General features: G+C 35.2%; 2 protein-coding genes across 4 annotated transcripts; one reads left to right on the top strand and one right to left on the bottom strand.

The window, feature by feature from the left end:
* Window positions 1-1,930: 1,930 nt before the first annotated feature.
* Window positions 1,931-11,041, bottom strand: LOC109167909 (clathrin interactor EPSIN 2-like). Of its 3 annotated transcripts, XM_019316975.1 has the most exons (15): window positions 10,852-11,041; window positions 9,913-10,010; window positions 9,567-9,618; window positions 8,815-8,894; window positions 8,644-8,722; window positions 7,385-7,468; window positions 7,135-7,280; window positions 6,394-6,744; window positions 5,852-5,890; window positions 5,725-5,735; window positions 5,628-5,688; window positions 5,344-5,525; window positions 4,511-4,698; window positions 2,958-3,999; window positions 1,931-2,865 (listed from the first exon to the last, which is right to left on the bottom strand). In XM_019316975.1, the coding sequence occupies exons 2-15, from the start codon at window positions 9,945-9,947 to the stop codon at window positions 2,357-2,359; spliced, it is 2,859 nt and encodes a 952-aa protein (XP_019172520.1). In that variant the 5' UTR covers window positions 9,948-10,010; window positions 10,852-11,041; the 3' UTR covers window positions 1,931-2,356. The 3 variants fall into 3 exon arrangements, with proteins under 3 accessions (XP_019172520.1, XP_019172518.1, XP_019172519.1); XM_019316973.1 differs by having other exon boundaries at window positions 5,344-5,528; window positions 5,628-5,735; XM_019316974.1 differs by having other exon boundaries at window positions 5,628-5,735; window positions 10,852-11,040.
* Window positions 11,042-22,322: 11,281 nt separating this feature from the next.
* LOC109167848 (zinc finger BED domain-containing protein RICESLEEPER 2-like) lies at window positions 22,323-24,474 on the top strand. The gene is made up of 5 exons (XM_019316918.1): window positions 22,323-23,217; window positions 23,451-23,815; window positions 23,970-24,027; window positions 24,109-24,288; window positions 24,389-24,474. Exons 1-5 carry the CDS (start codon window positions 22,323-22,325, stop codon window positions 24,472-24,474), a joined length of 1,584 nt encoding a protein of 527 aa, XP_019172463.1.
* Window positions 24,475-27,552: the final 3,078 nt, after the last annotated feature.

The raw sequence follows: 27,552 nt of genomic DNA, 5'->3' as shown, positions 1-27,552 counted from the left end.
CTCCAATTAAACGCCACCTAATATTTATTGAGAGCCTTATGAAGCACGATATAGTGTGTGATTTTGGCAGCCTCTATTTTCGTTTTCACACTCACGTTCCAATGGCTGCGCCAGTTTTGGTGCAATTCTAGTAATAGTTTTATTACTATAACTAATGTGCTAGTGACATTTAACCCACTTGATCACTATTTTCTAATGTTGCTCACTTTGTGTATCATTACGAAGACCACGAAACTGAGACTTTTAACTAGTTTTGCTTATAGTCTTTTCTTCTTCTTTTTTTTAAATGAATCAATGATTTTTAAGTCAACTAATTGCTTTGCTGGCACGATATCACGCATTTAGGAATACTGTTAAGCTGTCTCTGAAAATTCATAAAGGCAAGAATCATCAAATGAAGCTAAAATTTGGTATCTTATTTTGATATAATAATAAAATACGGGAATAAGGGTCAAATAGGCCACTGAACTGCACACCAAAGTGCAATTAGGTCATCGAACTCAAAAACAATGCAATTGGGTCCTTGAACTACACAAAACCATGCAATTAGGTTCAAAATGACTTGTTTACCTGAGATGCAGGCTACCAATTTTAAAAATAATTTTTAAATATATTTTAAAATAAAATAATTAATTAAAATTATATAATTAAAAAAAAAAAAAAAAAAAAAAAACTAAAACTGCCGGAGACGAATCGTCTCCGGCAGTCTTTCGTCTCCATAGCCGGAGAAGAAAGGTTCGTCTCCGGCCATGGAGACGAAGAGCTTCGTCTCTATGGCCAGGAGACGAAGCTTCATCTCCCTGGCCATGGAGACGAAGGCTTCGTTTCCATGGCCGGAGACGAAGCTTTCGTCTCCGGCCATGGAGACGAAGAGACCTTCGTCTCCATGGCTAGGGAGACGAACCTTCGTCTCCATGGCCGGAGACGAAGCCTGCTGGAGACGATAAGTCTACGGCAGTTCTAGTTTTTTTTTTTTTTTTTAATTTAATTAATTTATTTAAAGTTATATTAAAAATTTATTTTTAAAATTGGTAACCGCCACGTCAGCACAATTTCAGGTCAAACAGGTCATTTTAGACCTAATTACATGATTTTGTGTAGTTTAAGGACCCAGTTATATTATTTTTGAGTTCGATGACCTAATTGCACTTTGGTGTGCAGTTCAGTGGCATATTTGACCCTTATTCCTAAAATACGCAATGTTAACTTCTAGAAATAATTTTAAAAGGAACTACAATTCATATGCAAACTTATGTACAATGTCAAATTCAAAGTTAAATATTTACTCTCATGTGAGTCTTGTCTCCTTCCAAAAAATAACAAGAGTAAAGTTATTTTGGTTATATTAATTAAATTCAGAAAAGAAGAAAAAAAGTATCATTTAACCATGATTAGGAAGAAAACAAGATATGCTTAGTGGCAGATCTCTTGTGCACGCTGATATTTAGTCATGTCTGTTGAGTCATTGAGTCACCGTGATTTACATCCTCCCAAATGCTCTATCGGCCAAGGTATGGAAGGCCCTTGGGGTGGGAATTCAACCATTTGGGAGAAGAAGAAAATAAGATACATGGAATTATGCAAGTCTTTCACTATAATAATACTCTTACACTTTAATTTATGGCTTATTAACCACGATTAAATGGCAAAAATATCGCTACCACCATGTGTACATTTCCTAAAGACAATTTTCACATAATTACACAATACACATATTCACTGTGTAGTAATGAATGAAATGTTTACGTAACTGAACTAGCAACAATCACAATTCAAAACAAAACAAAACAAAAAAGCTTCAATGCTACATAAGTAAATATTTTGAGCAGCACTTTACATTATTCTACATAAAGGTAAGGTAGCTGTTAGGTAATATAAATGTGTACATTCATGTAGACATATGAAAAGAAACACCCATGACAATTCAATCTTTAGACCTCAAGAAACTATATTGAACATAAAAAAAAATGGAATCATGACATTTATTGTTCAGGGGAGCATCAAGTGTAATAAACAGTGCCACAAAATTTTACACGCACATGTATAGTGTATATAGACCAAATGGGAAGATGAAGTAACCTGAGGCAGTGTTGCCATCAATGCTACACTGAACAGAATAAATCAACACAGCGTGTCGTCTAGAGAACTTTTACAACTCCAAGAAATGACAACATAAAGCAACTGTAAGACCACCTCAGAAGAGAATTAGGATAGAATACTACATACCCGTATACCAAAAAGTATAAATCTCCAAGTCAAATAACTCTCAACCCCAATACACCATCCTCTGGAAGCATCCTCAGATAATATAGCATGAATAATCTTTCCATTTTCTTCATAAAGGGTTGGGTAGACCTTATCGGTAGCCACCACCATAGGGCTGTTGGCCATAGTAATTGTTGGTGCCAGACATAGGATTGTAACCTCCAGGTACGTTTGATCCCGGAGGAAATCCTGTAGGCTGTTGCATTTGCATTCCTGGTGTCATACCCATATTCATTCCCATGCCCATGTTCATTTGACTATTCATCCCCATCCCCATCCCCATCCCCATCCCCATTCCCATTCCCATTGGCTGGTTTACTCCTCTGAAACCTCCCATGCCCATGCCTACTCCAGGACCACCCATTGCCATGCCAGACCCAGGGCCACCCATGCCCATGCCCATGCCTGGGCCTACAATCGGATTTTGCTGAGGCCTAAAAGCACCAGCACCAGCACGACCAATTCCAGAACCAGAACCCATTGCTTTGCCCATGGTAACAGTTGACATCACTGTTGTGGTTGTGGGCTTTTCCATCCTCTTCTCCTTGCGATTTATGGCATCAAAATCAACCCCAATATCTGCTAATGGATTTGTTTTAGCTGTGCACATAAAACACAGTAAGATATAATTAGTTAACATGGGAGAAAATTGAAACAAATTTGACATAAATAGATGTCAGATGAGAACTTACGTCCAGAAATGTTCAAGTTAACCAGTCCTCGATTCAATGTATCAGCCCAAATTGTAGATTTTGTCTCAAACTTGTCTTTAGCTGGCTGAGAACTAGTAGTGAGAGAACCAGTAGAGGCAGAAGAAATAGGCTGCATGGCAGCAGGGGTAGTGTTTATTTGGATTTGTGATGATTGAGGTGTCATCTGTGAAGGTACTTGGACTCCTACAGTGGAAACATGGGGATTCATGGAGGCAATTGGACCTGTACTGTAACCCCCATAAAAACTAGAATTTGGTTGTTGCAAGGACTGGCCTCCGGAAGCTTGAAACCCAGCCTGTGACAGAAAGCCCCCCTGAGGTGGAAAACCAGCAACAGATGCAGGTTGACCACTCTGTGCCATAAATCCTGTCTGTGGTGCCTGGGCAGGTGGAGCTGGAAAGCCTGCCAGGCCAGTCATAGATGGAGACTGACTGGTTTGGGAAGAAAGGCCCATTTGTGGAACAGATTGACCAGTTTGAAAACTTGTCTGTGCCTGAAGTCCTGGCTGAGCAGAAAAACTTGTCACACCTGCAGCTTGACCAGGTTGAGCAGAATAACCCTGTAAAGATGTCGGGCCATTTTGAGATCCAAAACCTGTCTGAAGTGCAGGAGCAGCATGAGGTGGAAAACCCAACTGTGAATTATGTTGAGCAGCTTGAAGTGGAACTGTCTCTGGTGCAAGTTGGCTGGTTGGGACTTGATACTCAGTAGGAGATGGTCCAGAGGGTGGGAGAATATCGGCCAGTATATCAATTTCTTGGTTGGAAGTAGACAACTCATGCTGTGCATATTGTTGATTGGTTGAATGAAGTGGTACACTGGAAGCATCCGATGGTGAATAAGATGCAACAGGAAGAGGTCCTCCGAAATTACCTACCATCTCTACCTTCTGGGCAGCTGGTGGAGGAATGTCAGGACTTTGAATTGAGGAAGTAAGAAAAGGTGCATGAGGTTGAGCAGCTGTGTCATTGGAGGATAGGACAGCCTTGAAAGGTCCATCACCAAAAGGGTCGTCAAAAGCCTACACGAGGAAGCATATTATTTTAACTTGGTAAATAATACATGAGTAGGAATTTTGGATATAAGATTCGCATAATGAAATATCTTTTACAACTGGATCAGTTATTGTGGGTTATTTCCTTCTTCCTCTTCCTATATTTCCCCTCTTCTTTTTAATTTCATGTTTGCATGTCTGTCAAAGGAGATCCCAACTTTGGATGTAAGGTTCATGTATAGCTTGTAGGACATCTAAAATCTGTGAGTTAACTTGTTCTCTCTTGGCCTGCTGTCATCTGATTTATTTATTTTTCCTTTAATCCATCTTTTACAGCTTTCACTCTTACAAGTGAGATTGGCTTATTAAGTTATTATTATATAATTAATAACTAATTCCACAGATAGAAAAATCACCTCATAGACCAAATATAAGTTAACATTAGTCACTAGACAACAAAAATGTGAGGGGGAAAGTTAACTAGCATGCTTAGGATCGAAAATGCACAGATAAGAGCATATTTTAAATCAAAACCAACCTGATTGGCAGCTGGTGATACAGCAAATGTGGGTTCAGAACTGGTTGTCCTAGGAGGATTACCATTGGATGTTGCATTGGTTGATTCAGCAGGCACAAGGGCTAATGCATTGGAGGAGAATGACTCAGATAGGGAGCCAAGTAGATCCATTTCAATGCCAGTGGATGTAGTGGGGGCAGAGGGAGCAGCTGTTGAAAAAATATTCAAATAAAATTCAGTATCTAATGCAAATAAGCACATTGTCATCAATAAGTCTACAGCTAAGACACCGCATAAGCATGCATCAAATTGCTTCACTACCAATATGTACCTAAGGAGCCAGAAATGCTCTATCAAGGCTCAGCACTTAAAGAACAGAAAATGTAGGGTAAGATGAAGATCACATTAGCAAAGTTTATTGAATAGTCAGACTCATATATTAGCATGTGCAATGAACAACTCAATCTGAAAAACATGAGTGATGGCTAACCATTGTAGCACAAAATTTACTAACAGAAAATGCAAAGGAGGATGTCAAAACCAATGTGCAAATTTCCTGGGCTGAAGATCAGAGTAAGGCAGCTGTAAACAAACTTCTTTCCAGTTTCCTGAGTTTGGACCATAACATAATAACAGCTGAGTAATTGGCCAATACTCCAAGCTCAATCTTCAACCCACATGGGCAATACCATTTAAATACAGAACCCATCCAACTTTAAAAACTCAAGCAAAATAACAGACAAGTACCAACAAAACCACCAACATTCAGATACAAAAGTTAAAATGCAGTAAATTTATAATGAGTTCTAAACAGAACAAATTTTAAACATCAATTTCAGATGTATGCAGTCTACCTGTAAAGGCAGCTCGGGGATCAAATTCATCAAAGCTATTAATATCCTTGTTTTCAGGTGCCAGAGCTGGTGGTGAGCCAGCAGAAGGAGTTGGAACAGGCACAGCAGTTTCTTGGCTTGGACTAGCACTTGAATGAGGAGATGATGATTTAGGAGCCTGTGCTGATGAAATTTCCCCGTCCCTTTTTAACATTAAAAAATAGGGCTTAATCTATATTTTCCAAGAGGTAAGAAAACAGGTAAAGAGATAAAAAGAAAGGTGATGCATTACAAGCATGCAATACCTTTCAATATGTGTAGGACTCTGTGCAGCACCAACGGCCTCCTCATAACTAGGAGGAGCACCAAGATTTTGCTCAGAGTATTTCTGATCAATCCTACCATGAGAAGCACTAAAATAGAAAATTAAGTTAGCCTATGAATTAAAGTTGTACTCCCTCTGTATCAAACAAGCATTGCATAATAAGAGAACAACATAATGTACAACAGGATTAAAAAGAAGTATTACCTTCCTTGTGACTGATCCTCAGCCCTGCCACCACTTTCTCTGTAATTCAAAGATAAAAGTTAACCATTAAAAGTTTCATAAATCAATTTAACATGCAGATCAAGATATCCTTAACATGAGAAGTGTCATAAATCAATTCAACTTAGAGATTAAGCTATCCAAAAGGTGTAGTTCACTTTAACAACACAAGGACAAAAAGAAAGAAGTTTATTAAACAAATAAAGCAGCCACGTGCCACACTGCCACAGGTGAACTATAGGTATGAATGTCAATTAAAAGAATTTTTTAAAAAAAAAAAAAAAAAGAACTATTATTGTTATTGTTGTTGTTGTTGTTATTATTATTATTATATTATTGTTTTTATTATTATTATTAAGATTAAGATTAAGATGGAACACAAAAACTGTACATATTTTAAATACTGTAATACTTTCTTAGTGAAATCCCTTAATTATTACGGAGTACAATTTATCCAGTCCTTTCTAATGGAAAGTGTAGAAAATAAAAACTGCAAATTCATTGCCAAGAATAGACAGATAAACCTGGAGGAGTATTGACCATCATCATCATAAGCATGATCTCTCTCTTTCTCAGAACTTCTTGAACCAGAGTTATATTCATCAATGTTCCGATTTCTTCCACTATAATCATCATCCCTATATCCATCACGGGTGTAACGCTCATCATACTCTCTACCATAGCGATCCCCTTCACGGCCATATGAATCCCTGCCATATCTGTCTTCATTACCACCCCATTCTCTCTCTCTCCCATAACCATTTCTATCATCATCCCTGCCCCCATAACGATCTTCATCATATCTGTCACCATACCCCCCTGTGTTTGAATATGAACCAGGCCGATACATACTGCCCGTTGATGTGTTCCGATATCTAAAAGAAATTACAAGTTATCATGAAACTTACATTAAAGTCAATATAAAGGAGTCAAGAACAAGAAGTTACATTTCAGTATAATGTAAATGGTATTTTATAAAATCTCAGACACTTCTCAGGTAGTTTAATGGATGAATGGTTCATTCAATTTCCTAATCCTGTCTAATTTATTTGTTTCAATACTAGAAAAAGAGTTACAAAACAAAAATGTCATTTAGGTCATTTGAAATGATTAGCTATCCAGGCATACTCATTCTTCAGAATCAACTTTGTATTCTCACTACATAAGTATTCCTTAAATTCTAAGATCTTATTCTTGCTTCAGCTTAGGTCCAAACATGTAAATCTTGACATATTGGTATTATAAACACTCAAGCTGAAGCTTACTTGTCCCTGTTTGCAGCAGCCTTTTGACGAACTTCTTGTATTCTTTCCTTGTCATTCACTAAAGCGACAAGACTCTGAGATTTCTTTCTTACATTGCTTCCCTGATCTCTTCCACTTGAATCAACATATTGAAACTCAGACAATGTCTGTCATGGGCAATGAAATCATGAGACCCCCCAAGTGGTCTAGCATATTCCACAACACATAATGTATTCATTCAACTTGTGAAATAAATGGAAATGAAACTTACTGTGATCTGGTATGAGTGTTCCCTGATTTCATCAATGACACGTTCTGATCCATGGGCAACCAAGTATTCCAAAACAGTTAAAGCCTGTATAGTATAATATCACTAAATATTAGCTTTGGAAGTACTGAAGTAGTACATCTGTTATCAGAAACCAAAAATCAATGACACCACTACACAAATACATGGGTATGAACATAAAAATCAATTTCAAGGGACAGCTACAAGAACCAGAAACCTACCTCCAAAAAAAATAAAAGAATATAAAGAAAGATTAATAAACAGACAGAAATGGATTTTAACCCTCCTTTGCTCTTCTGTTCTCAACTCCATATGACCCTCTCCTGACCTTCCCCTATTCTATTTTCCCCAATCACCACAATCCCTGGTGGGTCAAATGCTCCATTGGACAGAGATCAAATCTTCTGACAATTGTATCCATGTCCAACACAATTGATAAAATGCACGTGTTGGACACTACACGAGACATGATGAGCAAGATTTCAATCTGTTTCTAAAATTTTATTGTTGCTCACACACTTAGTACAAGCAAGGGATTCATATGTCCATAATCAACAACCTCATTGCCACATGGAGTGATAAAAACTTATCAAACCCAAGGTTTTGCTTTGATGGCATCAGACAGTACCAAAGCCTTTTCTTTTAAACCGGTTCTGATATTACTTTTACTTTCAAAGTGTAAATTCAATAAATTGTTATTGTTTTATTTCTATTTTAAATCGCATATGTTTTACTGGCTTTTCTTAAGTCACCGTTGTTTACAAGAATTTAATAAGTATTTAAAACGCATCAAAGAAATGTTTATTCCCTTTTTCAAACACGTCTCCATTGTCGTGTCTTCATCGAACAACCTATATCAGTTAGGTTTAAAAGATCATGAGGAATATTTAACCCTATATCTAATCTAATAGGAGTAATAGCCCAATCTAAGCCCATCCACATTCTACCCAACCCTGTCAAAAATATTACCCAGATTCAGGAAGCAAACTATTTATGTAACTCACAATATACATATCAATAAAACCAATTGAATCTAAAACAGACCATATAAAGAAGTACCACCATGAAGAGTAGTCAAAAATATTTCCAGATGCTGATACCTTTAATAGGGTACTCAAGTGTTTGTCCACATGTGTGTGATAGAGAAAGAGAGTGCAGACATATAATAAATACTCTAGAAAATGCATTAGCAGTTAGCACAATGTACTCCTGAAGGATGAACAAAAGATATATAGCCCAACCTTGTAAACATGCCGCCAATTTTTCCCAGTGTCATTGAGGCGCTTCCAAATTACAGTCATAATCATTTGGTATTCATTGCTGAGAAAAATTAAAAGCTCTCAAACAGTAAAAACCAAGAAGGAAGAAAAATTGAATGAATGAAAATTATCAAAGAGTGACTTTTAACTTACTAGTTTCTTGAAGCTTGTGCAATATCAGCAAGATGTGATCCATGAGGACCCCATGGCTCATTGCTAGTAGCATCAAGCACCTAAATATAGCACCATAGACAGCCAGAGAAGGAAGAGAACACCATTAGTTGTAGAAGGGTGTCAAACCACAACCCTACTAAACAACAGATGATACAAGAAGTGCTTTTACAAGGTTTCACTTATGTAAATGCAGGAAGACACTTAATGAAAAGTGTAACAAGGTCAAGGGAAGAATTTTAAGCTTTCATTCATAAAAAACATTGCCAAATGTATTCAACAAGTCTCAAAAGAATCTAGTGGTTCATAATTTTCTTCTTTTCAAATTAATAGAAATAACAATTGAAGAGGAAGCCATGGACAAAAACTCTAAAATTTAAGTTATTTTCCCTACTTAATGCTTCATCAATGTAGGGTTAGTATCTTACAAATGAACAAATAAAAAGCATATCATTGGAAAGGCACAGTCTAAGCATATATCTAAAAAATGACCCAAATCAAAATATTGAAATATGTATTACCTACAACTTGTCATAGAGAGCTAGAAAGAAAACAAATAATCACCCATGGCTACAATAGCACATATTTCATATATATATATATATATATATATATATATATATGCATACATGGTATGTTACATAAATACACGATTTTGGCAAGTGGCAGCTCATTCAACAGTGAAAATAGCAGCTGCTAGTTCATAACATTAAAAAAATAAAAAGAAGTCTTACTTTTTGTTCTACTGAAGGGACTTTAAGAACTTTCTTGTTAACACCCCGCTTTCTGCAAGAGATAGGAAATGCAAAGTGTCACCCGTTAAGCTAGCTCAACATTCAATAGAATGAAATTGAGTGAAAGACCAAGGTTTTCACAATATTTTCAGGACAAAATAAAAAGAATATAGACACATGCTCAGAATATATATATATATATATATATATATATATATATATATATATATATATATAATATAGCTTTCCAAAGTTGAAATAACTTTAAAATGAAATACATCCTAGTGAAACCTTATTTGCTACTGCATACTTCAAGAAGATCATTTTAGAAGTGAATCAAACTTACAAGTCTCGCACAGTTTGATCAAAGACCTTCTTCATTCTGACCTTATATTATCTGGTCAGTGGTCACTCCCAAAGAAGATCCCTTTAAATAATGTGCTACTGAAAAACAAAAGAAAAGAAAAGTATATATTACTTTAAATCATTTGTACTGAAAACACATTATACCAATTTTTTGTTCAGACTTTGCATCATGAGAAATTATAACATCAGTGAAAAACTTGCAAAGTATCAGCCACACTGCAAGGCTTAGTGACGAAAACAGACAAATATAAAGGCATCTAATTCTATGCTTATGATTTTTTTTGTGGAGGATGGGGTTTCTGAACTTGCTAATTTGGGTATAGGAGAACCCACCTTAGCAAGTTAGCTACTAATTTGATTGTGTTGGTGCATTCAAAGAAGAGTAGCAATATGGCAAACCATAAATGCAAAAGCCAATTCAAAGTTGTCATTATAGTGGAGAAAACATTTCAGCAAATCCACTGTCAACAAAATATTTCCTCTACCATCCTCTATTCCTAATTAAATCCAAAATGATGGTGATAAAAATATCATCATGCTCTTTCATGTGAACCCAATAAAGTAATCAAAATATCGAACAGATTTTCATTAATTAGCATTGCAACCTTATAAAAATGGGGAAAACATTCACAAGGCAGAATAAAAGACTAGATCAAGTTCATATGCGTCAAATATGCCTAAGCCATGGTAATGTGAAAAATAATATAACCATTTGAATTGAGGATCAGGACCGAAAATTAAACAATAAGAAAGCTGAATCTAGAATATGTATTATATAAAAACAAGGATAACTTGAAATTCAAGCAATAAATTGTAAGAAAACAGATCGAAAATGCCACGACAGAGCAAAAACAATGAAACTGAATCGGGAAAAAACAGTAGAAAAATAAGATCCAACTGATCCAATGCAAGATCAAACCTGATCGGGCGTCGAACCCTACCCTCCGATATCAGATCTGATCTGATGCGAAAGAGGGAGAGAGCGCAAAACGCGAAATGCGTCTTAAAAATTCCTTGCTGCAAACAATTGAGAGCTGTCTTTTGTTGATCTTTAAAATGAAAATTTATGAGAGAGAAAGCGAGAAGGAGCAAAAGACAGCGCACCTTCCACGCAGGAAATTTAGAGACAGCGAATTTTTTTTAATTTTATTTTTATTATATCTTCGGTTATACTAATAAATATATTGTAAGATAAATTATACGGAGTACTCCGACTAGGACTATGTGGTCCAATGGTACCCGGGTTGGACTTCCATTTGGAAGGTTGTGAGTTCGAGCCTCAGTGGAGGTATTATTAGCTCTTTGTGTTTCAGTAGGTTGAGAAAGTATATGAACAGATACTACAATGTCATAGAGCTAGTAGCATTCAAAAAAAAAAATAAAAAAAAAAAAAAAAATACGGAGTACTCTGTATTTTAGACTTTGACTAATGGGCTCATGTGGAATACAAACACCTGCTTTTTTTTTTTCTCTCTTTTTCTTCTTCCAAAAGGTTGAATCTCAACCTAGGGGTCCCCCACACTCCGGCCCAATAAAATATTTGGAAGAATATAAAAGATGTAAATCACCGTGACTCAATGGTTCAGTGGAAAAGGAATCTGCCCCAATTGTTATATCATGGACCGCGGTGCATAATTGATTATGCACCGCGTATTAAAACGGCGCCGTTTCTTAACGTAAAGAAACGACGCGCTGTTAGTGTTAACGGAGTGACACCCTATAGTGTATCTAAACCGACACTGCCTCACGTATTATTTTTATATTATCAAAATAAAATGAAACTGCAGTTATATCAAAATGATATTATAGTTGTAGTGAAATGAAATTGCAGTATATATAAAATGAAACTGAATAACATTTCACATATTTGAGTATATATTGTACAATGAAGTCGTAATTAAATCGAAATGATCATGTAGTTATGTTTTAATGAAACTATAGTGTATATAAAATAAAATTAAATAACATTTTCACATATTTGAGTGTGTAGTTATATCGAAATGAAACTGTAGTTGTGTTGAACTGAAACTGCAGTGTATACAAAATGAAAATGAAGAACAGAGTTATTTTTTGCGCAACGGCGTAAAACGGATTCTGTTTCTTTTCATTAAATAAAACAACGTCGCAGTGCACGATATAATTTGCCGATCTACCCACTTTGGACATAATTCCCACACTGCCGCTGCCGAGGTTCGAACATTGATCTCTTCTCCCAAATACTGCCCATTGAACCTTTTTTTTTCTTTTTGACAACACAAGTACACAACTGCTTTTATTATCTGTAGAGAAATGTAGAGAAATAATATAAACATTTTAGCCCGTCCTGCCAAAATGGTAGGCTTGGCAGAACAACGGGGCAAATTATGTTGTGCAACCCTGTTCTATGTTCATAATTACTAAACTATACGTTCATAATTATAAAGTTACATATTTATAATTTTTGAACTTCATATTCATAATTATTGAACTCTATATTCACAATTACAGAACACTATGTTCATAATTTTCGATGTTTATATTCCCAATTGTTGAACTCTGTATTCACAAATCACAAAACTATATGTTCATAATTTGATAACTATACAGTTTAGAAATTATGAATCTACAGTACAGAAATTATGAATCTGCAGTATAGAAATTATGAATCTACTATATAGAAATTATGAATCTATTGTATTTAAATTATGAATCTACGGTTTAGAAATTATTAATCTACAATATAGATTTTATGAATCTACAGTATAGAAATTATGAATCTATAGTATAGAAATTATGAATCTATAATATAGAAATGATGAATTGGAACCGTGTGCACCTTGCATGGTGCACACGGTTGCACAACATAACGTTTCGACGACGGGGCCTGCCAAGCTCGCCTTCTATTAGGAATTGTATTACACTATTTTATAATATTAGAATAGGAATTTTAATGCAGAATTGTAGTACGAATAGGAAAGTAGGAAACAATATATTTTATTATGAATTGTATTACACTATTTTACAATATTACGCAAATCTTAATAGTATAGGACTGTTTTGGGCGGGAAGTTAAAATGGAGGATTTTGTTTTTTTTATATATAGTATAGATAGATTTTTCATAATATTACGTTTAGTATAAGTATACAAAATTTATATATTTAGAAACTATACTAAAAGTACTATTAAACACTAAAAATCATATTTAAAAATAAGTAAAAAATACTAAAAAAAATAAACAAATAAGAAAGAGTTGGTTTGGCCAATGAATAGTAAGAGAAAACGAGACTGAGGAAACCGTGGCGGCAGATCCCTTATTATCATAGTTCTTGGACGAAATGTGGGATACCCCTACTTGCAGCGCAAAGTGCAAAATCTTCAGAAGCCAAAAAGCCATATGGAGCCAATTGCCTTATATCATGAATATACTTGGTCAAGTTTGATTCTCAGCGTGTCTATGATTTTTTCCAGATTTGAGGGCCCTTGAGTGATCTTGGATCACTATCTTGTGGTTCAAGAATGAGCACCGAACTTTGACCCCATGACGAACAAGACGGAGAAGCTCCTAGTTTGTGTGAGGCTGTCTTCACTCCCTATTGAGTACTTTGACAAAGAGTTCTTAATGAAGATCAGGAGGAAAATAGGTCGCTCGATTAAGATAGACGACGCAACAAGTCTGGTTTCCAGAGGAAGATTCACCCGGATTTGTGTGGAAGTTGACGTAACAAGGCCTTTGCTAGCCAAGTTTAGACTCTGCCGAAAGACTTGCCCTATTAAATATGAAGGAATCCATCTCATTTGTTTCAAATGTGGCTTGTATGGACATCGACAAGAACAATGTGGGTTAACTACTAACTTGCCCAACAATCCGGACTTGCGACAAACCACCAATAATGGGGAAGAAGGAGGCCAGGATCCCAATACCTTTGGGCCTCTTCAAAGACCTGAATTTGCAGCTGCTCCCCAGTATACTAACTCCCTCCGTCCCATTTTACCTGTCTTACTTTCCTTTTTTGTTTGTTTCATAATGTTGTCCACTTTCCTAAACTAAACACCACTATCATTCTATTTTTCAAAATTTGCCCTTATGTGTATTTAATACTTTTGAGTTAATTTATTGTACTTTATACTATGTAGTACTTATTGTAGTCAAAATGATAAGACTATTTTTATTCATTTTACCTACTTGTCTACTCTTTATTTAAACAACCAATATAATTTTGTTCTTAAATTTTAATTTTCCATTATTGATGAACTAAATTGGTGGTGAGTATACTTACCGAAAAAAATGACGAAATCAATAATCGATATCGAATCAATCAAAATTTTTGTATTTTCGGTTAATTATCGATTATTAGTTTTAATTGATAAATTTGCGTTACAAATTTTTCGTTATTTGAAAAATCAGTTATGGATATTCAAAATTTCGATTATTCGATGAATCACTTTTAAATGGGTTATGAGATTCGACATAACTGACCAAAAACAAAACTTCGATTTTTGATTAATTATGAAGATTTAAAAATAGTTATCGATCATTGATCGTAACTGACCGGTGCTCACCCGTAAGCTAAATACTCCATAAATATGACTCCTGGTTTACTTGAGAAATTTGCGTTCAAAAATTTTCCGTACTTTGATAAATCAGTTATGGACATTCAAATTTTCGATTATTCAATGAATCGATTTAAAATGGTTATGACATTCGATAATCGACATAACCGATCGAAAACCAAACTTCGATTTTTGATTAATTATGAAGATTTAAAAATAGTTATCGGTTATTGATCGTAACTTATCGGTGCTCACCCGTAAGCTAAATACTCCATAAATATAACTCCCGATTCACTTGGGAAATTTGCGTTCAAAAATTTTTCGTTATTTCATAAATCTGTTATGGACATTCAAAATTTTGATTGTTCAACAAATCGATTTTAAATGGGTTATGACATTCAATTTTTCGAAATCAACATAACCGACCGAAAACCAAATTCCGATTTTTGATTAATTATGAAGATTTAAAAATGGAGTATCTCTTGTGGATATAGGCAGCACTTTGATAACCACATCCCCTTAGTGATCTGTCATAAATGTAAGATAAAAAAAACACAAAGAAATGGATAAGACTTGTAATTTCTTCAAAGTCTACAACCTGCAATATACAGTAATAGTGTCAAATACACTACTAAGTCATTAATCAAAGCAACTTCTTCAAAGATCTACAACCTGCAAGTCATACAGTACTAACTTCTTCAAAGCAACCATAGTTCTATGACCACTACATTCTGTTATTCCATTGGCTTAGGAAAAAGCACAAAATACAGTACTAAGTCATTAATCACCATAGTTTCATGTTACAATTGGTCCATAGTCCATACTACATAAACACAAAATAAAGCATTGACTACAGAATGTACATCAAACTATACTAATCCTTACTTTTGCAATGATAACCACAAAATACAAAATGTACATCAACCATTAATGTTGAAGGCTTGAAATTGCTTCATTTAAAACTTCCGGATCACAGGAGATACTACAAGAATATTAATATTTAGCGACGCTTTTTAAACGTTGCTAAAAACAAAAATACGTCGCCAAATGTCTTTACTGACGAAATAAAAACGTCACCCAGACCGTCGGGTTAGCGGCGTATGGAAAGGTATTACTGACGAAGTTAATATTTCGTCACAGAATATTACATTTACTGGCGTTTTTGCATGGTCTTGATAATGTCCTTGAATACATACTTTTTGCAACAAAATATTAACAAAACGTTGGTAATAGTTTGTGACGAAGTAAAAGATTTCGTCAGCAAATGTGTCTTTAGTGACGTTTTCCATACAATAATGCTTGTCATTAATAAATTTAATTGGTGACAAAAACTGAAATGCATCAATAAAATAACATTTATTGACGATTGTATACATTATTATGCTTTCAATAAAAAGACATTTACTGACGTTTTTTCCATATTTGTTTTTCATCGCAAAATTTTATATTTGGAGATTTTTGCAATTTTTGACCCTTGACTGGTGATAATTTACATATACTTGTATATAGAATGGTTTACACAACAGTTTCATGTAATTGAAAATAAAATATGTTAACATCAATTAAATGTTCAAAATAGAAGAATATTTTTCATAATATAATATTAAATTACAAGGATGTAATGTGATACAAATGATTCTTAAATAAGATCAGACTAGACACGAAAATATATACAATTTTATGCACATAAATATGGATAATAATTCTCATGTTCATCAATATTATTTTATGGACATAATAATTATATGGATAATAATTCTCATGTTCATCAATGCACATAAATATGGATAATAATTCCCATGTTCATCTCACGAAAATATATACAATTTTATGCACATAAATAAGGTCAGGCCAGCACTTTGGAAGTCGTTTGTCTTGGGGAGAAGGTCTGATTTGATGAGTACATCTAGTTATGCAATAATTCCCTGCCACCAAAAAACATAAATGTTTTTCAAGCATGAGTAATAAATTATTCAAAACTATATATTCAACCCAATCAGATAGTTAATTTACATTTAATTTCCAACATATTCAAAACTATATATTCAAAGACAGATCACCTATACAAGATGGAAACTATGAGCAACAAATGCATCATAATTGCACATATGGAAATAAAACACAAAATAAGAAATAAAGAGAAATTCAGACCTGAAAAACCGGCTAGCTTGAACTCAAAGTTGTTAAAAACAATCATGGAACATGTAGAAGCAGCTAAACATTTGTTATTTATCTAATCATATGAAACAACACTGATAAATCTATCATCGACCTATGTAAAAATATTATTCAACACAAAAAGAGACAAGACATATCCAAATCATAGTAATCTTTATTAATTCACTATATTTACTTTGTTGTTGTTAGGTTAAGATTTGGAAATTCAGTCTGGTGCACAACAAAAAACTTAGCTCAGTAGATGCTTATGCTGAAATTTAGAGAAGATTATTCCCAAGAAGCAGTTGACCTAAAGAAACAAACCCTTTTAATTGTAATTACTATTCCAAAAAATTTCTCATACATGTAGCATAAGTGTACCACGAAATCAAAAAATAAAATCAACAGAACACACCCATTAGCTAAATAAAAAGCAACAAGAATTATCAATGGGTAAGTCATATCTCAATTTTGGTATGACATCTTTTGCTTAGCCAAGTCTTTTGCAGCTCATCCTATTAGTAAATACATAAAAAAAGAATAAAAAATCTGCTAGAAAATGGTAAAAGACCAGGAACCACACGCAATATATACCTTCAAGACAGTGTTCTTACAGATAACTTAAGATACTTTCTAACGAAAACAAAATGCAGTACTAAACTCACATAATTTATGCTGATGTTTCAACTTTATATCTTTGGCAAGCTTGATTAGCACTCATAGTATCTGCTCCAAAACCTTAAATTGAAAGATAAGTTATAAGTCAGATTGTACGAAATGAAACGAAGATCTTTTAACCATAGTAGAATGCACAGTTGGGTCTAGAGATCAAGAAGAAGGGTGAGAAGATAAAATGCAGCCTGGATATGGGAAAGTTCTAAGTTCTAACGTTGTAATATTCTGTCTGATGAATACAAATCTTCAAGAGTGTATCAAGAATCATAGAGAGCTCTCGGTTGCTGCAAATTATGGGTAACATCAATCATTTAATGTAAAAGATAATATATACAACTCAAAATGTTATAACTTCATAGCAGGCAAAGCATGCTTTCCTTGTCAGCCATGAATCTGCATATAAATCACCTATGAAGAGAAGGCAGCAAATTAAAAATACAAATTAGGGGGACCATCTGCAGAAATTTTATCCATCCCCAAGATGAAGTCATTTTTCATTTTATAATATAATTTTCAATTTAAATTCAATAGTATCACATTATTGAATTTATTGCAGAAGTATTTTCACCTTTAGTTCAATCATAGTTAAGTCTTAACCAAGAACAATTGCTCATGAAACTAGGAAAACATATGAGAACTCTTTCCCTTGTAACATAGGCAAAACACCCACCAAACATATCCTAGATTCCTAGTCACTGTGTATATTGGTAAAATTGTTAATTTTAGATAATATCAAATGACAGAGTGTAACATAACTGCTTCTTAATCTTGATTTAAGAAACTTAATACAGAGAGCATGTGAAGCACTACATATATACTTCTACCATTTACTAGTAAGAATATACCCAAAAAAAAAAAAAAAAAAAAGATGCACGTTGGACAAATATGATCACCAGTTCAAAAAAATATTTTGCAAATCGAAATACATTTTCTGATGTTTTATTACACAGCATATTTTAATTCAAGAAATTCCATCAGGTTTCCAACTCCCTTAATGACTTAATGTGCCAGAAGTTGGGGCAATGACTCAAAAATGTTGTAGTTTCAATGAATTAAGTATGCCAAAAAATACTAGAAAGGAATGCTGCTACACAACTATCCAGTGAAATACGTCTAAACAATTCGTGCCAGCATCCAAATCATATCAAGTCATCAACTAACTTGATCTACAAGCATGTACAGAACTGTGGCACAGGTTTAAAGATGGCTTCCCTGAGTTATATAATTTCATAATCCCCTGCATAGTCAAAACTACTCTGTATAAGCTAATAGCTCTCTGTATCTAAAAGGCCACTTAAAGTAGTGGTGCAATGACTTTCTGATAATGGTTAGTTGATGACATAAATAATCAGATCGTATACCTAAATGGATTCCACTAAGAAAAATAGAAAGTCATTAGGAACTAAATTCACTCACCATCTCCCTAACTTTAAAAATGATACTACATAATCTAAATCTTGAAAAATGCAGCCAAGCCTTGGAGTACTTGAATTAGCGATATTCCCAACACTTTGTGAGTTCCTAAAATGTGGATTAAAACTTGCCACATGAGGGAGTGGCTATTTTGTGAGTGGTAGATGTAGGGGCATCTAGCATTGTTCATTATGTAATGTGCTATATTAATGAATAATTTTACTTGTAAGGTGTCCTAGAGTATCAAACAAGGTAAATGCTCATTGCCCCATGAACTCTATGAGCATTGTCATTTTATTGACATAGTCAACTTTTCTATAGTGTTATTTACTGTTCTGGAACTCACACCACATTCCTGTGGACAAGAAAGGAGAGATATTCCAAGTGTTTAATGCTTAGACTAATTTGTTCCTAAAATGTGGATTACAAGAGTAGCATGGTTATGATTGAACTGAATAACAAGATTGATAATTTGGTGATAAAATTGTGCAGCCATTGCGTGTTTAATATGTTTGTTGGCATTCGTTTTCTGATACAACCAGTTCACTAATTCAAGTACTCCAAGTTTCAAGTGTTGGAACATCACCTTGGATTCCATATTTCTGAAAGCATAAAGACCTGATTACCTCAAAAAATGGGATTAGAAAGAGATCTAGCCAAGCCTTCCAACCTCATCCGTGAATTTGTGAATCCCTCCCCATCAAGTATGTTCAAATCTGAGAAAAAAAAAACCCCTAGTATGAATGGAAAAAACAAAACGACCGACCTGTTGTTGAAGTCCTCGCCGCTGGTGTCGAAGTCGAAGTCGAAGCCGAAACTCACTGTCGCTGCTCTCGCCTCACAAACAGTCGTCGCCGGTGAGAACATTTATAAAAAAAAGGGTTGCAGAAAGAAAACTATAGATCTGAAAAAGAAGAAGAAGCTTGAGAGGAGGAAAGACAGATCGGAGAATACAAGGGCATGGTGGTGGAGCGTGGCTGGGGCGCCACCGACCGGTGGAGAAGAAAAATCTGAGAGAGTCGGCGGCTGTGACGGTTCGCGGTGGATCTGAGAGAGTGAGAAGGGAGAGTGTGGCGATGTTTTCTTTGTAAGCTTGGGTCCGAACACTTTAATTGGATTTTTGCAGATTGTTTTATTTCTGAAGAGCGTTTTTTCATGGCGGTAAATGATAAAAATTTTCCGCACAATATTTTTATTTTTTCCTGACGTTTTATGCTAAAATTAATTTTTAAAACAAAACATTTAGGGACGTTTATTAAAAAATGTCATTGATTCTATATCTTTACTGACAAAAATATTATATTTCGTCAGCAAATATTACGAAAATAAATTATTGTCTCTATCAAAATATATAGTGACGTTATTCAATATAACGTCACAAATTGTAATATTTAGCAACGTTTTCTAGAGCGTCGTTAAAATTTTCGTCGGGAAATGAAAGATTTCCTGTAGTCCGCTAGGTAGTCGACCTTCTCGTTCCAACTTTTGCTTATTTATATGCGGAATCTTGTAATTGTTCCCTCCAAAAATTTTCATGACTTTAACCATGCATAGTTGTAGAGTCAAAAAAACATTACTAAGACTTTTCGTTGATATATCATCAAAAGCTTTTTGAGTAGCAACAACAAGTTCATCAACATTATGTGGGGCTTCTTGATATTGCAAAGACTGAATAGCTCTAAAAAAAATCAAGATCTAGCACATTCATGTCCAGGCTATTTGGAGGTTGACATGTTAAGCGAATGTCAAAGCTATCTTTTTGGGCAGCTTCAAGAAATTCACCATCATTTACACCAATATGTGGCATTGCATTATCTTGTTGAATATATATATATATATATATATATATATATATATATATATATATATATATAGACTTTGAACTACTAAGGTTCATTTTCCCGTATTGCAGGCAATACATAATCAATCAACCATTTCCTAGTAACTTCTTTATTTACTGATTCAATTGGCTTAGTTACCAGTGTTCCGGCTTCTCGATTTTTACTTCTACGCTTAGCTGCTTCCTTATAAATAAATGGAAATATTCCAATTTTTCCATCAAACATTTCATTTCTCCCTGAATCAAATCGGGGGCGAGCAATAGCACATAGGAACATCACTTTGGCTATAAACTTTTTACTTTTACAAGTACGTTATGGTTCGTCTTCATCGGGCAATGGGTAATATTTTTGAGAAGCTTTAGAGAGGAAGAACCATTTTTCATCTATATGAACAGGATCATATATATCTATGAAAGATGGATTATGTGGAGGTGAATTCGAATCTATCATATATATGCAAAATTGTAATCTAACCTTTCAATTTTCCTCGGTTAATAATGGCTTTATAGCATTTGAGTGTGACTTCAAGGATCCTTCTTTAACTCTTCTATGCAGACTTGTCTTTGACATATTTAGAGCAGTAGCCATTGAGCGGATTATTATACGACGATTCAAAGGAATTCTGGAAACTTCATCAGGACTAATCTGAATCTTTTTTCTGCCAACATTTCCTGCCAAGTTCATAGAAGTATCAACAGGCACACCATTTTTAACACAATCAATCCCCTTCCTCCATATTCGACTAACAGTCCTTAAAGAAACAGAGTGTATACTTACAACATCTCTAATTGCTTCATGTCTTACTTTTCCTTCAACATTGTAATTCAATAAAGCTTCAAATATAACCTTTCTTTTATCATTAGTCACTCTCTTAACAGATTTGGATATTTGAACATCATTAGGATTTTCTTCTTCTAAAACCTCCATTAAGAATAGAGCCGTCAAAACAAGCTTAGCCAGTCAGGCCGCCTCGCCCCGCCACTACTTAGGTAGGGGGCGGGTTTCGAAAATACAGGACCATTTAGGAGCGGGCCTTTTTGGCCCGTCGCGCTTAGGCCCGCGGGTGTGGCGGGGCGGGCCTGGCGGGCTGCCCGCCATTTTATTTATTTTTTAATATAAAATATTCTAGAGATATTTTAGAGAATAGAGATACTATTAGTCTATTTCTTAAGTCAGACGCGCAGTCCGCTGTCCGCCCACAATTCCACAAACCGCAAAGGCGCAAACCCTAGATCTACATCTACTTCCTAGAATTCTCTTCCACTCCGCAGAGTCTGGCCACCGCCAGTCCGCCTCCAGTAGTTTCGCCACCACCAGTCCGGCCTTCTTCCACCACCGCCAGTCTGCCTCCGCCAGTCCGCCTCCAGTTATTCCGCCACCACCAGTCCGGCCTTCCTCAACCGCCAGTCCTGCCTTCCTCCACCGCCAGTCCGGCCTTCCGCCACAATAGGTAATAATTTTATTAGTGTATTATTTCATTGATAACAATAGGTAATAGTTTTATTTTTATTATTTTTGTTTAAGCAGTGTATTTTTTTATTAATTTTATTTTTATTATTTTTGTGCGTCTGAGCCAGTGTATTGTTTTTTTTGGAGTGTAAAAGTAATTTTTTCAGTGTGTTCATTGGTGTATTATTTTATTGCAGTGTAAAATTAAAAAAAAAAATTGAACCAAATCAAGATAATGCGGGGGTTGATATGGAAGCTACTCAAGCTAGTACTGCATCAAAAAGTAAGTGTAAAACCTCATATGTTTGGAATTATTTTAAAGATATGGGGCTGGCTGAAGATTGCATACAAAGAGCTCAATGTATAGGGTGCAAAAAGATTTTTAAATCAGGGGATAAAACACATGGAACATCAACACTGAGACGATATATGAAATCATGCCAATTGTTGAAAATTCACTTTCACGATATAGGTCAAATGATTTTTGATGTTGATGGAAAAATTAGGTCTAAAAAATTAGATATAGAGCTAGCCCGTGAGGTGTTTGCTTCTGCGATTGTTGAACATGATTGTCCTTTTGCATTTGCTGAATATTCTGGTTTTAGGAAGTACCATAAACTTCTCAATCCTGATGCTTCAGTTCTTTCTAGAAATACTATGGTTTCTGACATTAACAAGTTATATGTGAAGGAGAAATATAAACTTCGACAAGTGATGACTAGTATTCCAAATAGGATTTGCTTGACTTCTGATTTATGTACTTCTTGTACTACTGAAGGATACCTATGTTTGATTGGTCATTTTGTTGATGAGAAATGGAAATTAAAGAGTAAAATACTTGCGTTTGAAAAGATGCCTCCTCCACACACTGGTTTTGAATTGACACAAAAAATATATGAAATCTTGAAGGATTGGGGGATTGAAAAGAAGGTGTTTTCTTTGACTTTGGACAATGCAAGTAATAATGATAGTATGCAAGATAAATTGAAGGATCAATTGACTATGCATGATAGTTTGTTGTGTGAGGGGGAGTTTTTCCATATTCGCTGTTCAACTCATATTTTGAATTTGATTGTCCAAGAAGGTTTAAAAGTTGCCAACCAAAGTATGCATAAAATTAGAGAATCTGTGAAGTATGTCAAAAGTACTGAAAGTAGGATGCAAAATTTCAAGAGTGTGTGGCTGAAGTTGCTGGCGTTGATACCTCAATTGGCTTACGGTTGGATATGCCAATCCATTGGAATTCTACGTATTTAATGTTGGATAGTGTCATTCAATACAAAAAAGTTTTTAGTCTTCTTCAATTGAGAGATAAGAATTTTAAGGCTTGTCCTTCAAATGAAGAATGGATGTTAGGTGAAAGATTGTGTGCTTTCTTTGAGCCATTTTATGAAATCACGAACTTGATTTCTGGTTCTTCTTATCCTACATCAAATGTGTATTTTTTGCAAGTTTGGAAAATTGAAAGGTTGTTGAAAGCCGGTTTAAGTGATGAAGACACATTGATGAGTGGAATGTGTAAAAAGATGTTAGAAAAATTTGACAAGTATTGGAGTGAATATAGTGTAGTGCTTGCTTTTGGTGATATTCTTGATCCACGGTTTAAGTTAAAAGTATTGGAGAAACTCTATGCTAAGATTGAGACAGATCCTACTAAATGCAAAGAAAAGATTGAGTTGTTGAAAACAAAGCTTCACAAGCTTTATGATCAATATGCGAGTGTTATTGGATCAAGTTCATCACAATTACGTTCTTCAAATGTCACGCACTCAAAAGTGGAAAGTCAAAAAGTAGTGACAACGTTGGGAAAAAAGATGGTTTGATGTAAGTATTCTAACACTTTATTCTAATATTTTTATTATATTATCTTAGTTGCTACTTGCTAACACTTTATTCTAATATTTTTATTATATTATCTTAGTTGCTACTTGTTTGTTATCTTGTATAGTTATTGTGTTTGAACTAATGCAGGATATTCTAGATGTCACTGATGAAGTTGTTACACCTGTTGAAATTTCTGAATTGGATCGTTACTTGGACCAGCCATGTTATGAGATGAAATTTTATCAAGATTTGAACGTGTTAAGTCATTGACGGGGTCTTGTTCAAGGATATCCCATACTTTCACGCATGGCGCGTGATCTTCTGGCAATTCCTATAACTATTGTTGCATCGGAGTCCGCATTTTCTATTGGTGCACGTGTTCTCACAAAGTATAGAAGTTCTTTGTTGCCAGAAAAAATGCAAACTCTTATTTGCACTCGTAATTGGTTGCATGGTTTCGAACCAGGTAAGTAAATTTATAAAGTCTTATGTTATATTGAATTGATTTTTTATATATAAAAATTAGTAATTTAATTTTAAATATTTTTTATGTATTTTATATATAGATTGTGATGATGTTGATAAAGTTGAGCAAGTAAATGAAGGAGATGAAGGAGATGGAGCAGATGAAGGAGATGAAGTAGATGAATGAGATGATATGAATGAGAATGAATTGATTGAATGATGGGATGTCTAATGGTTGATTAATTTATGAACTTGTGATTTGTGAACTTTATAATTTTAGATTATGCACTTTAAAATTATTGTTATGTGTAATGTTTTTAGATATTGAACTTTGAAGTTGTGACTAGTTTGATGTTTGATGAATTATGAACTTTGAACTAATATTTAATGTTTGATTATTATGTTTTATGTGAGTTATGACTTATGTATCAATTTATTTTAATTAGTTTGATGAACATTTTTTTTTAAAAAGATGGGGTTTGGGCGGGGGCCCGCCTAGCCCGCGGGTTACTGACGGGGCGGTTCGGACCTGCCAAACCCAAGCCCATTTAGGAGCGGGCCTTTTTAGCCCGCCCCGCTTAGGCCTGCAGCCCGCCCCGCCCCGCCAGCTCGTATTGACAGCACTAATTAAGAAAAGGAAAAAACTAAAGATGTATGGAAGAGTTTTATAAAGAGTAAAAGAAGCTACGAGTATTTTTGCAAAGGTAAATACAGAGTATACTGTCATTTTATTGATGCTCCATATTTTAATCCTTAAAATGTCAAATCAATTTTTGGCGCAAAAAAATTACCGCGATTTTTTCACCAAATCTGATTCTTCTTCTATATCTATATAAATAGAGAGTGAAAACAAAGATCAAGGTGATAATCCAAATTTACCTAAGAAAATATTCTCTCTAGAATCCAAAAAAAAAAAAAAAAACAAAAAAAAAACAAACAAACGCTCCGTAAAAGTAAAATAAAAAATCAACTACTCCAGATTATAGATCCAAAAAAATCAACTATTGTGGAGTATAAATTATCTTCAAAATTAGATTTTTTTTTTTTTTTTTTTTTTTGCAAAAACTAAACCTTAGATGATGTTAAAAAGACTAACTTTTCTTCAATTGAATCGATGATTGCCATTGCTCATGGTTCCAATCAATGGTTGAAAGCTCCTAATGCTAGTTAGAGGAAAACATCGTCGTCCATCAATTTTGTAAAGAAGAAAAACTATAGAGATTTTGCTAGATTTGTGGTGGACTCCATTTTTGTAGAGGTGAGGAAGAAGAAGTGAAAGAGGAGAAAGAATGATGATCTTGAAATCTCAGATGCGTAGATTGTAGAGGTCAGAGAGAAAGCAAAAATACAGATGGCCTGGGTTGTTTGTTTTAATAAAAATACAAATGCCTTATTTCATTTAATAAAAGCACTAGTGGTTGAGTCTAAAGTGATAGAATAGTCAAATCAGCACATGGCATGTTAGGGGTAAAATAGGAAAACCTGTATTCTTTTTATTGCTCCCTAAAAATTCGTGTAAAAGCAAAGTATGACAGTTAATTCGGGACTGGGGGAGTAATAAGTATGGTTCTTAGATACTAGTTACGCGCAAGGAAAGAGAACCCAGAAGAGACAGGCTGATCACAACAACCAATCTCACGCCAATTGTTAAAGGCAGGCAACATGACTCGATTACAGTGCATACGCAGCAGAGATTGGTCACAACATCTAGTTTATCCCCAACAAATCCTGGAGGATGTTTCCAATCCAGAGGAAATCTTGCCCCGTCCCAACGTGACGCCTAGAGTAATCCATACCAGCATGGATCCACAGGAAGAGTAGAGAGGGCTCAATGTGTAAATAGACGTTCAGCTGCCTCAGGCGAGACCTATCTTGAGAAACACCAATGACGACCAGACTAGGAAAACGCAAGGCGCTTTACGAGGCAATTATAGAGGACGAGGGGGAAGAAGAAACCCACCTAGGAGGGTTGCAGATGAAACATAGCACATAGTAGTCCGCGGTTCTTCTAAAGGCAGAGTGATCACTAGAAGAACTGTGCACCACCGTGAGGATTTACCAGGACAACCACTCGAGTTTAGGGACAACTACGAACCCTGAATGATGACAATGGCTTTCTGGAAATGGTTGACCCTCCAAACGACAACATTATGATGGATGACTGTGATACTGGCCTTTATGGCCCCGAAGTGGATAACCACACGCTCTCTTGAGATTGTGCTTGCAATCTTTATCTATGAATTGCTTTGTTTGGAACTGTCAATGAGCGGCATCTAGATCATTCTACCGCTCCTTGAAGCTTCTCATTAGTGAACATAACCCTTTGATTGTGTGCCTTTTGGAACCTAAGGTTTTAGGAGATCATGCAGACAAAATTTGTGCTAAAATTAGCTTTGATGAATGGTTGAGAGTGGAGGCAGTAGGCTTTTCAGGGGGAATTTGGGTGTTATGGAAAGACTCAATTCAGATTGAGGTCATCCATACACATCCGCATTTGTAGTTTTGAAAGTTAGCATGGAAGATAATGAACCTTGGGTTTTGTCTATTGTGTATGGGAGCCCCAACCATGCACTTAGGAGAAATTTGTTCTTAGACCTCTCCCAACAGAAATTCCAAGTCCCCGAACCATAGTTATCTATGGGGATTACAACTCTGTTTTATGCCAGGAAGAAACTAGCAGCACTGATATATTTTCTTTTCCTTTTGTGCATATTTATAGGAATGGGTATTTCGAGAAAGAATGATGGATATTGGTTACTCCGACCCCAAATTTACATGGATGCAAGGACTGACCACCCCATTCAAAGGTGCAAGGCTCGATCGGGCACTTTGCAACCCGATTAGAGGATAAATTTCCTGGAGGCAGAAGTACTACACCTTCTCATGGTGAATTCAGACCACATTCCCTTACTTGTGCGACTGACGAAACCTGCGCAAGGTAACTTTAGCAAATGATTTAGATTCAATGCAGCTTGGTGTACCCATCCTGACTTCCAGGCATGCATTCATCGGAATTGGAGGCCTGACGATGATTTAGAAGCCAACATTACTCACCTAGTAGAGGAGTTGGATGTATGGAACAAGCACACATTTGGCAATATATTTCATAGGAAAAGGCGTGTCTTGGCTAGGACCAGCGGCGTTCAACGTAGTCTAGCGAACTATTACAGGCCGGATCTTATAAAACTTGATCGCAAATTACGTCGTGAGCTCAAAGACATTCTCTATCAAGAAGAGTTCATCTGGTTTCAAAGGTCACGAGAGG

Source organism: Ipomoea nil, unplaced genomic scaffold (assembly GCF_001879475.1).
Source record: "Ipomoea nil cultivar Tokyo-kokei standard unplaced genomic scaffold, Asagao_1.1 scaffold3170, whole genome shotgun sequence".
NCBI lineage: Eukaryota > Viridiplantae > Streptophyta > Magnoliopsida > Solanales > Convolvulaceae > Ipomoea > Ipomoea nil.
The sequence above is the reverse complement of the archived record's forward strand: the minus strand, read 5'-3'. Positions and strand labels throughout refer to the sequence as shown.

Excerpts from the sequence above, each read along its gene's own strand:
- LOC109167848 (XM_019316918.1), top strand. The coding sequence starts at position 22,323 with ATGGGGCTGGCTGAAGATTGCATACAAAGAGCTCAATGTATAGGGTGC. Across the intron at positions 23,816-23,969 it reads CAACGTTGGGAAAAAAGATG|GATATTCTAGATGTCACTGA; the intron begins GTTTGATGTAAG and ends GAACTAATGCAG. Across the intron at positions 24,289-24,388 it reads GTTGCATGGTTTCGAACCAG|ATTGTGATGATGTTGATAAA; the intron begins GTAAGTAAATTT and ends TTTTATATATAG.
- LOC109167909 (XM_019316973.1), bottom strand. The coding sequence starts at position 9,947 with ATGAAGAAGGTCTTTGATCAAACTGTGCGAGACTT. Across the intron at positions 7,469-8,643 it reads ATTGGCGGCATGTTTACAAG|GCTTTAACTGTTTTGGAATA; the intron begins GTTGGGCTATAT and ends TATACTATACAG. Across the intron at positions 5,736-5,851 it reads GAGGATCAGTCACAAGGAAG|TGCTTCTCATGGTAGGATTG; the intron begins GTAATACTTCTT and ends TTTCTATTTTAG.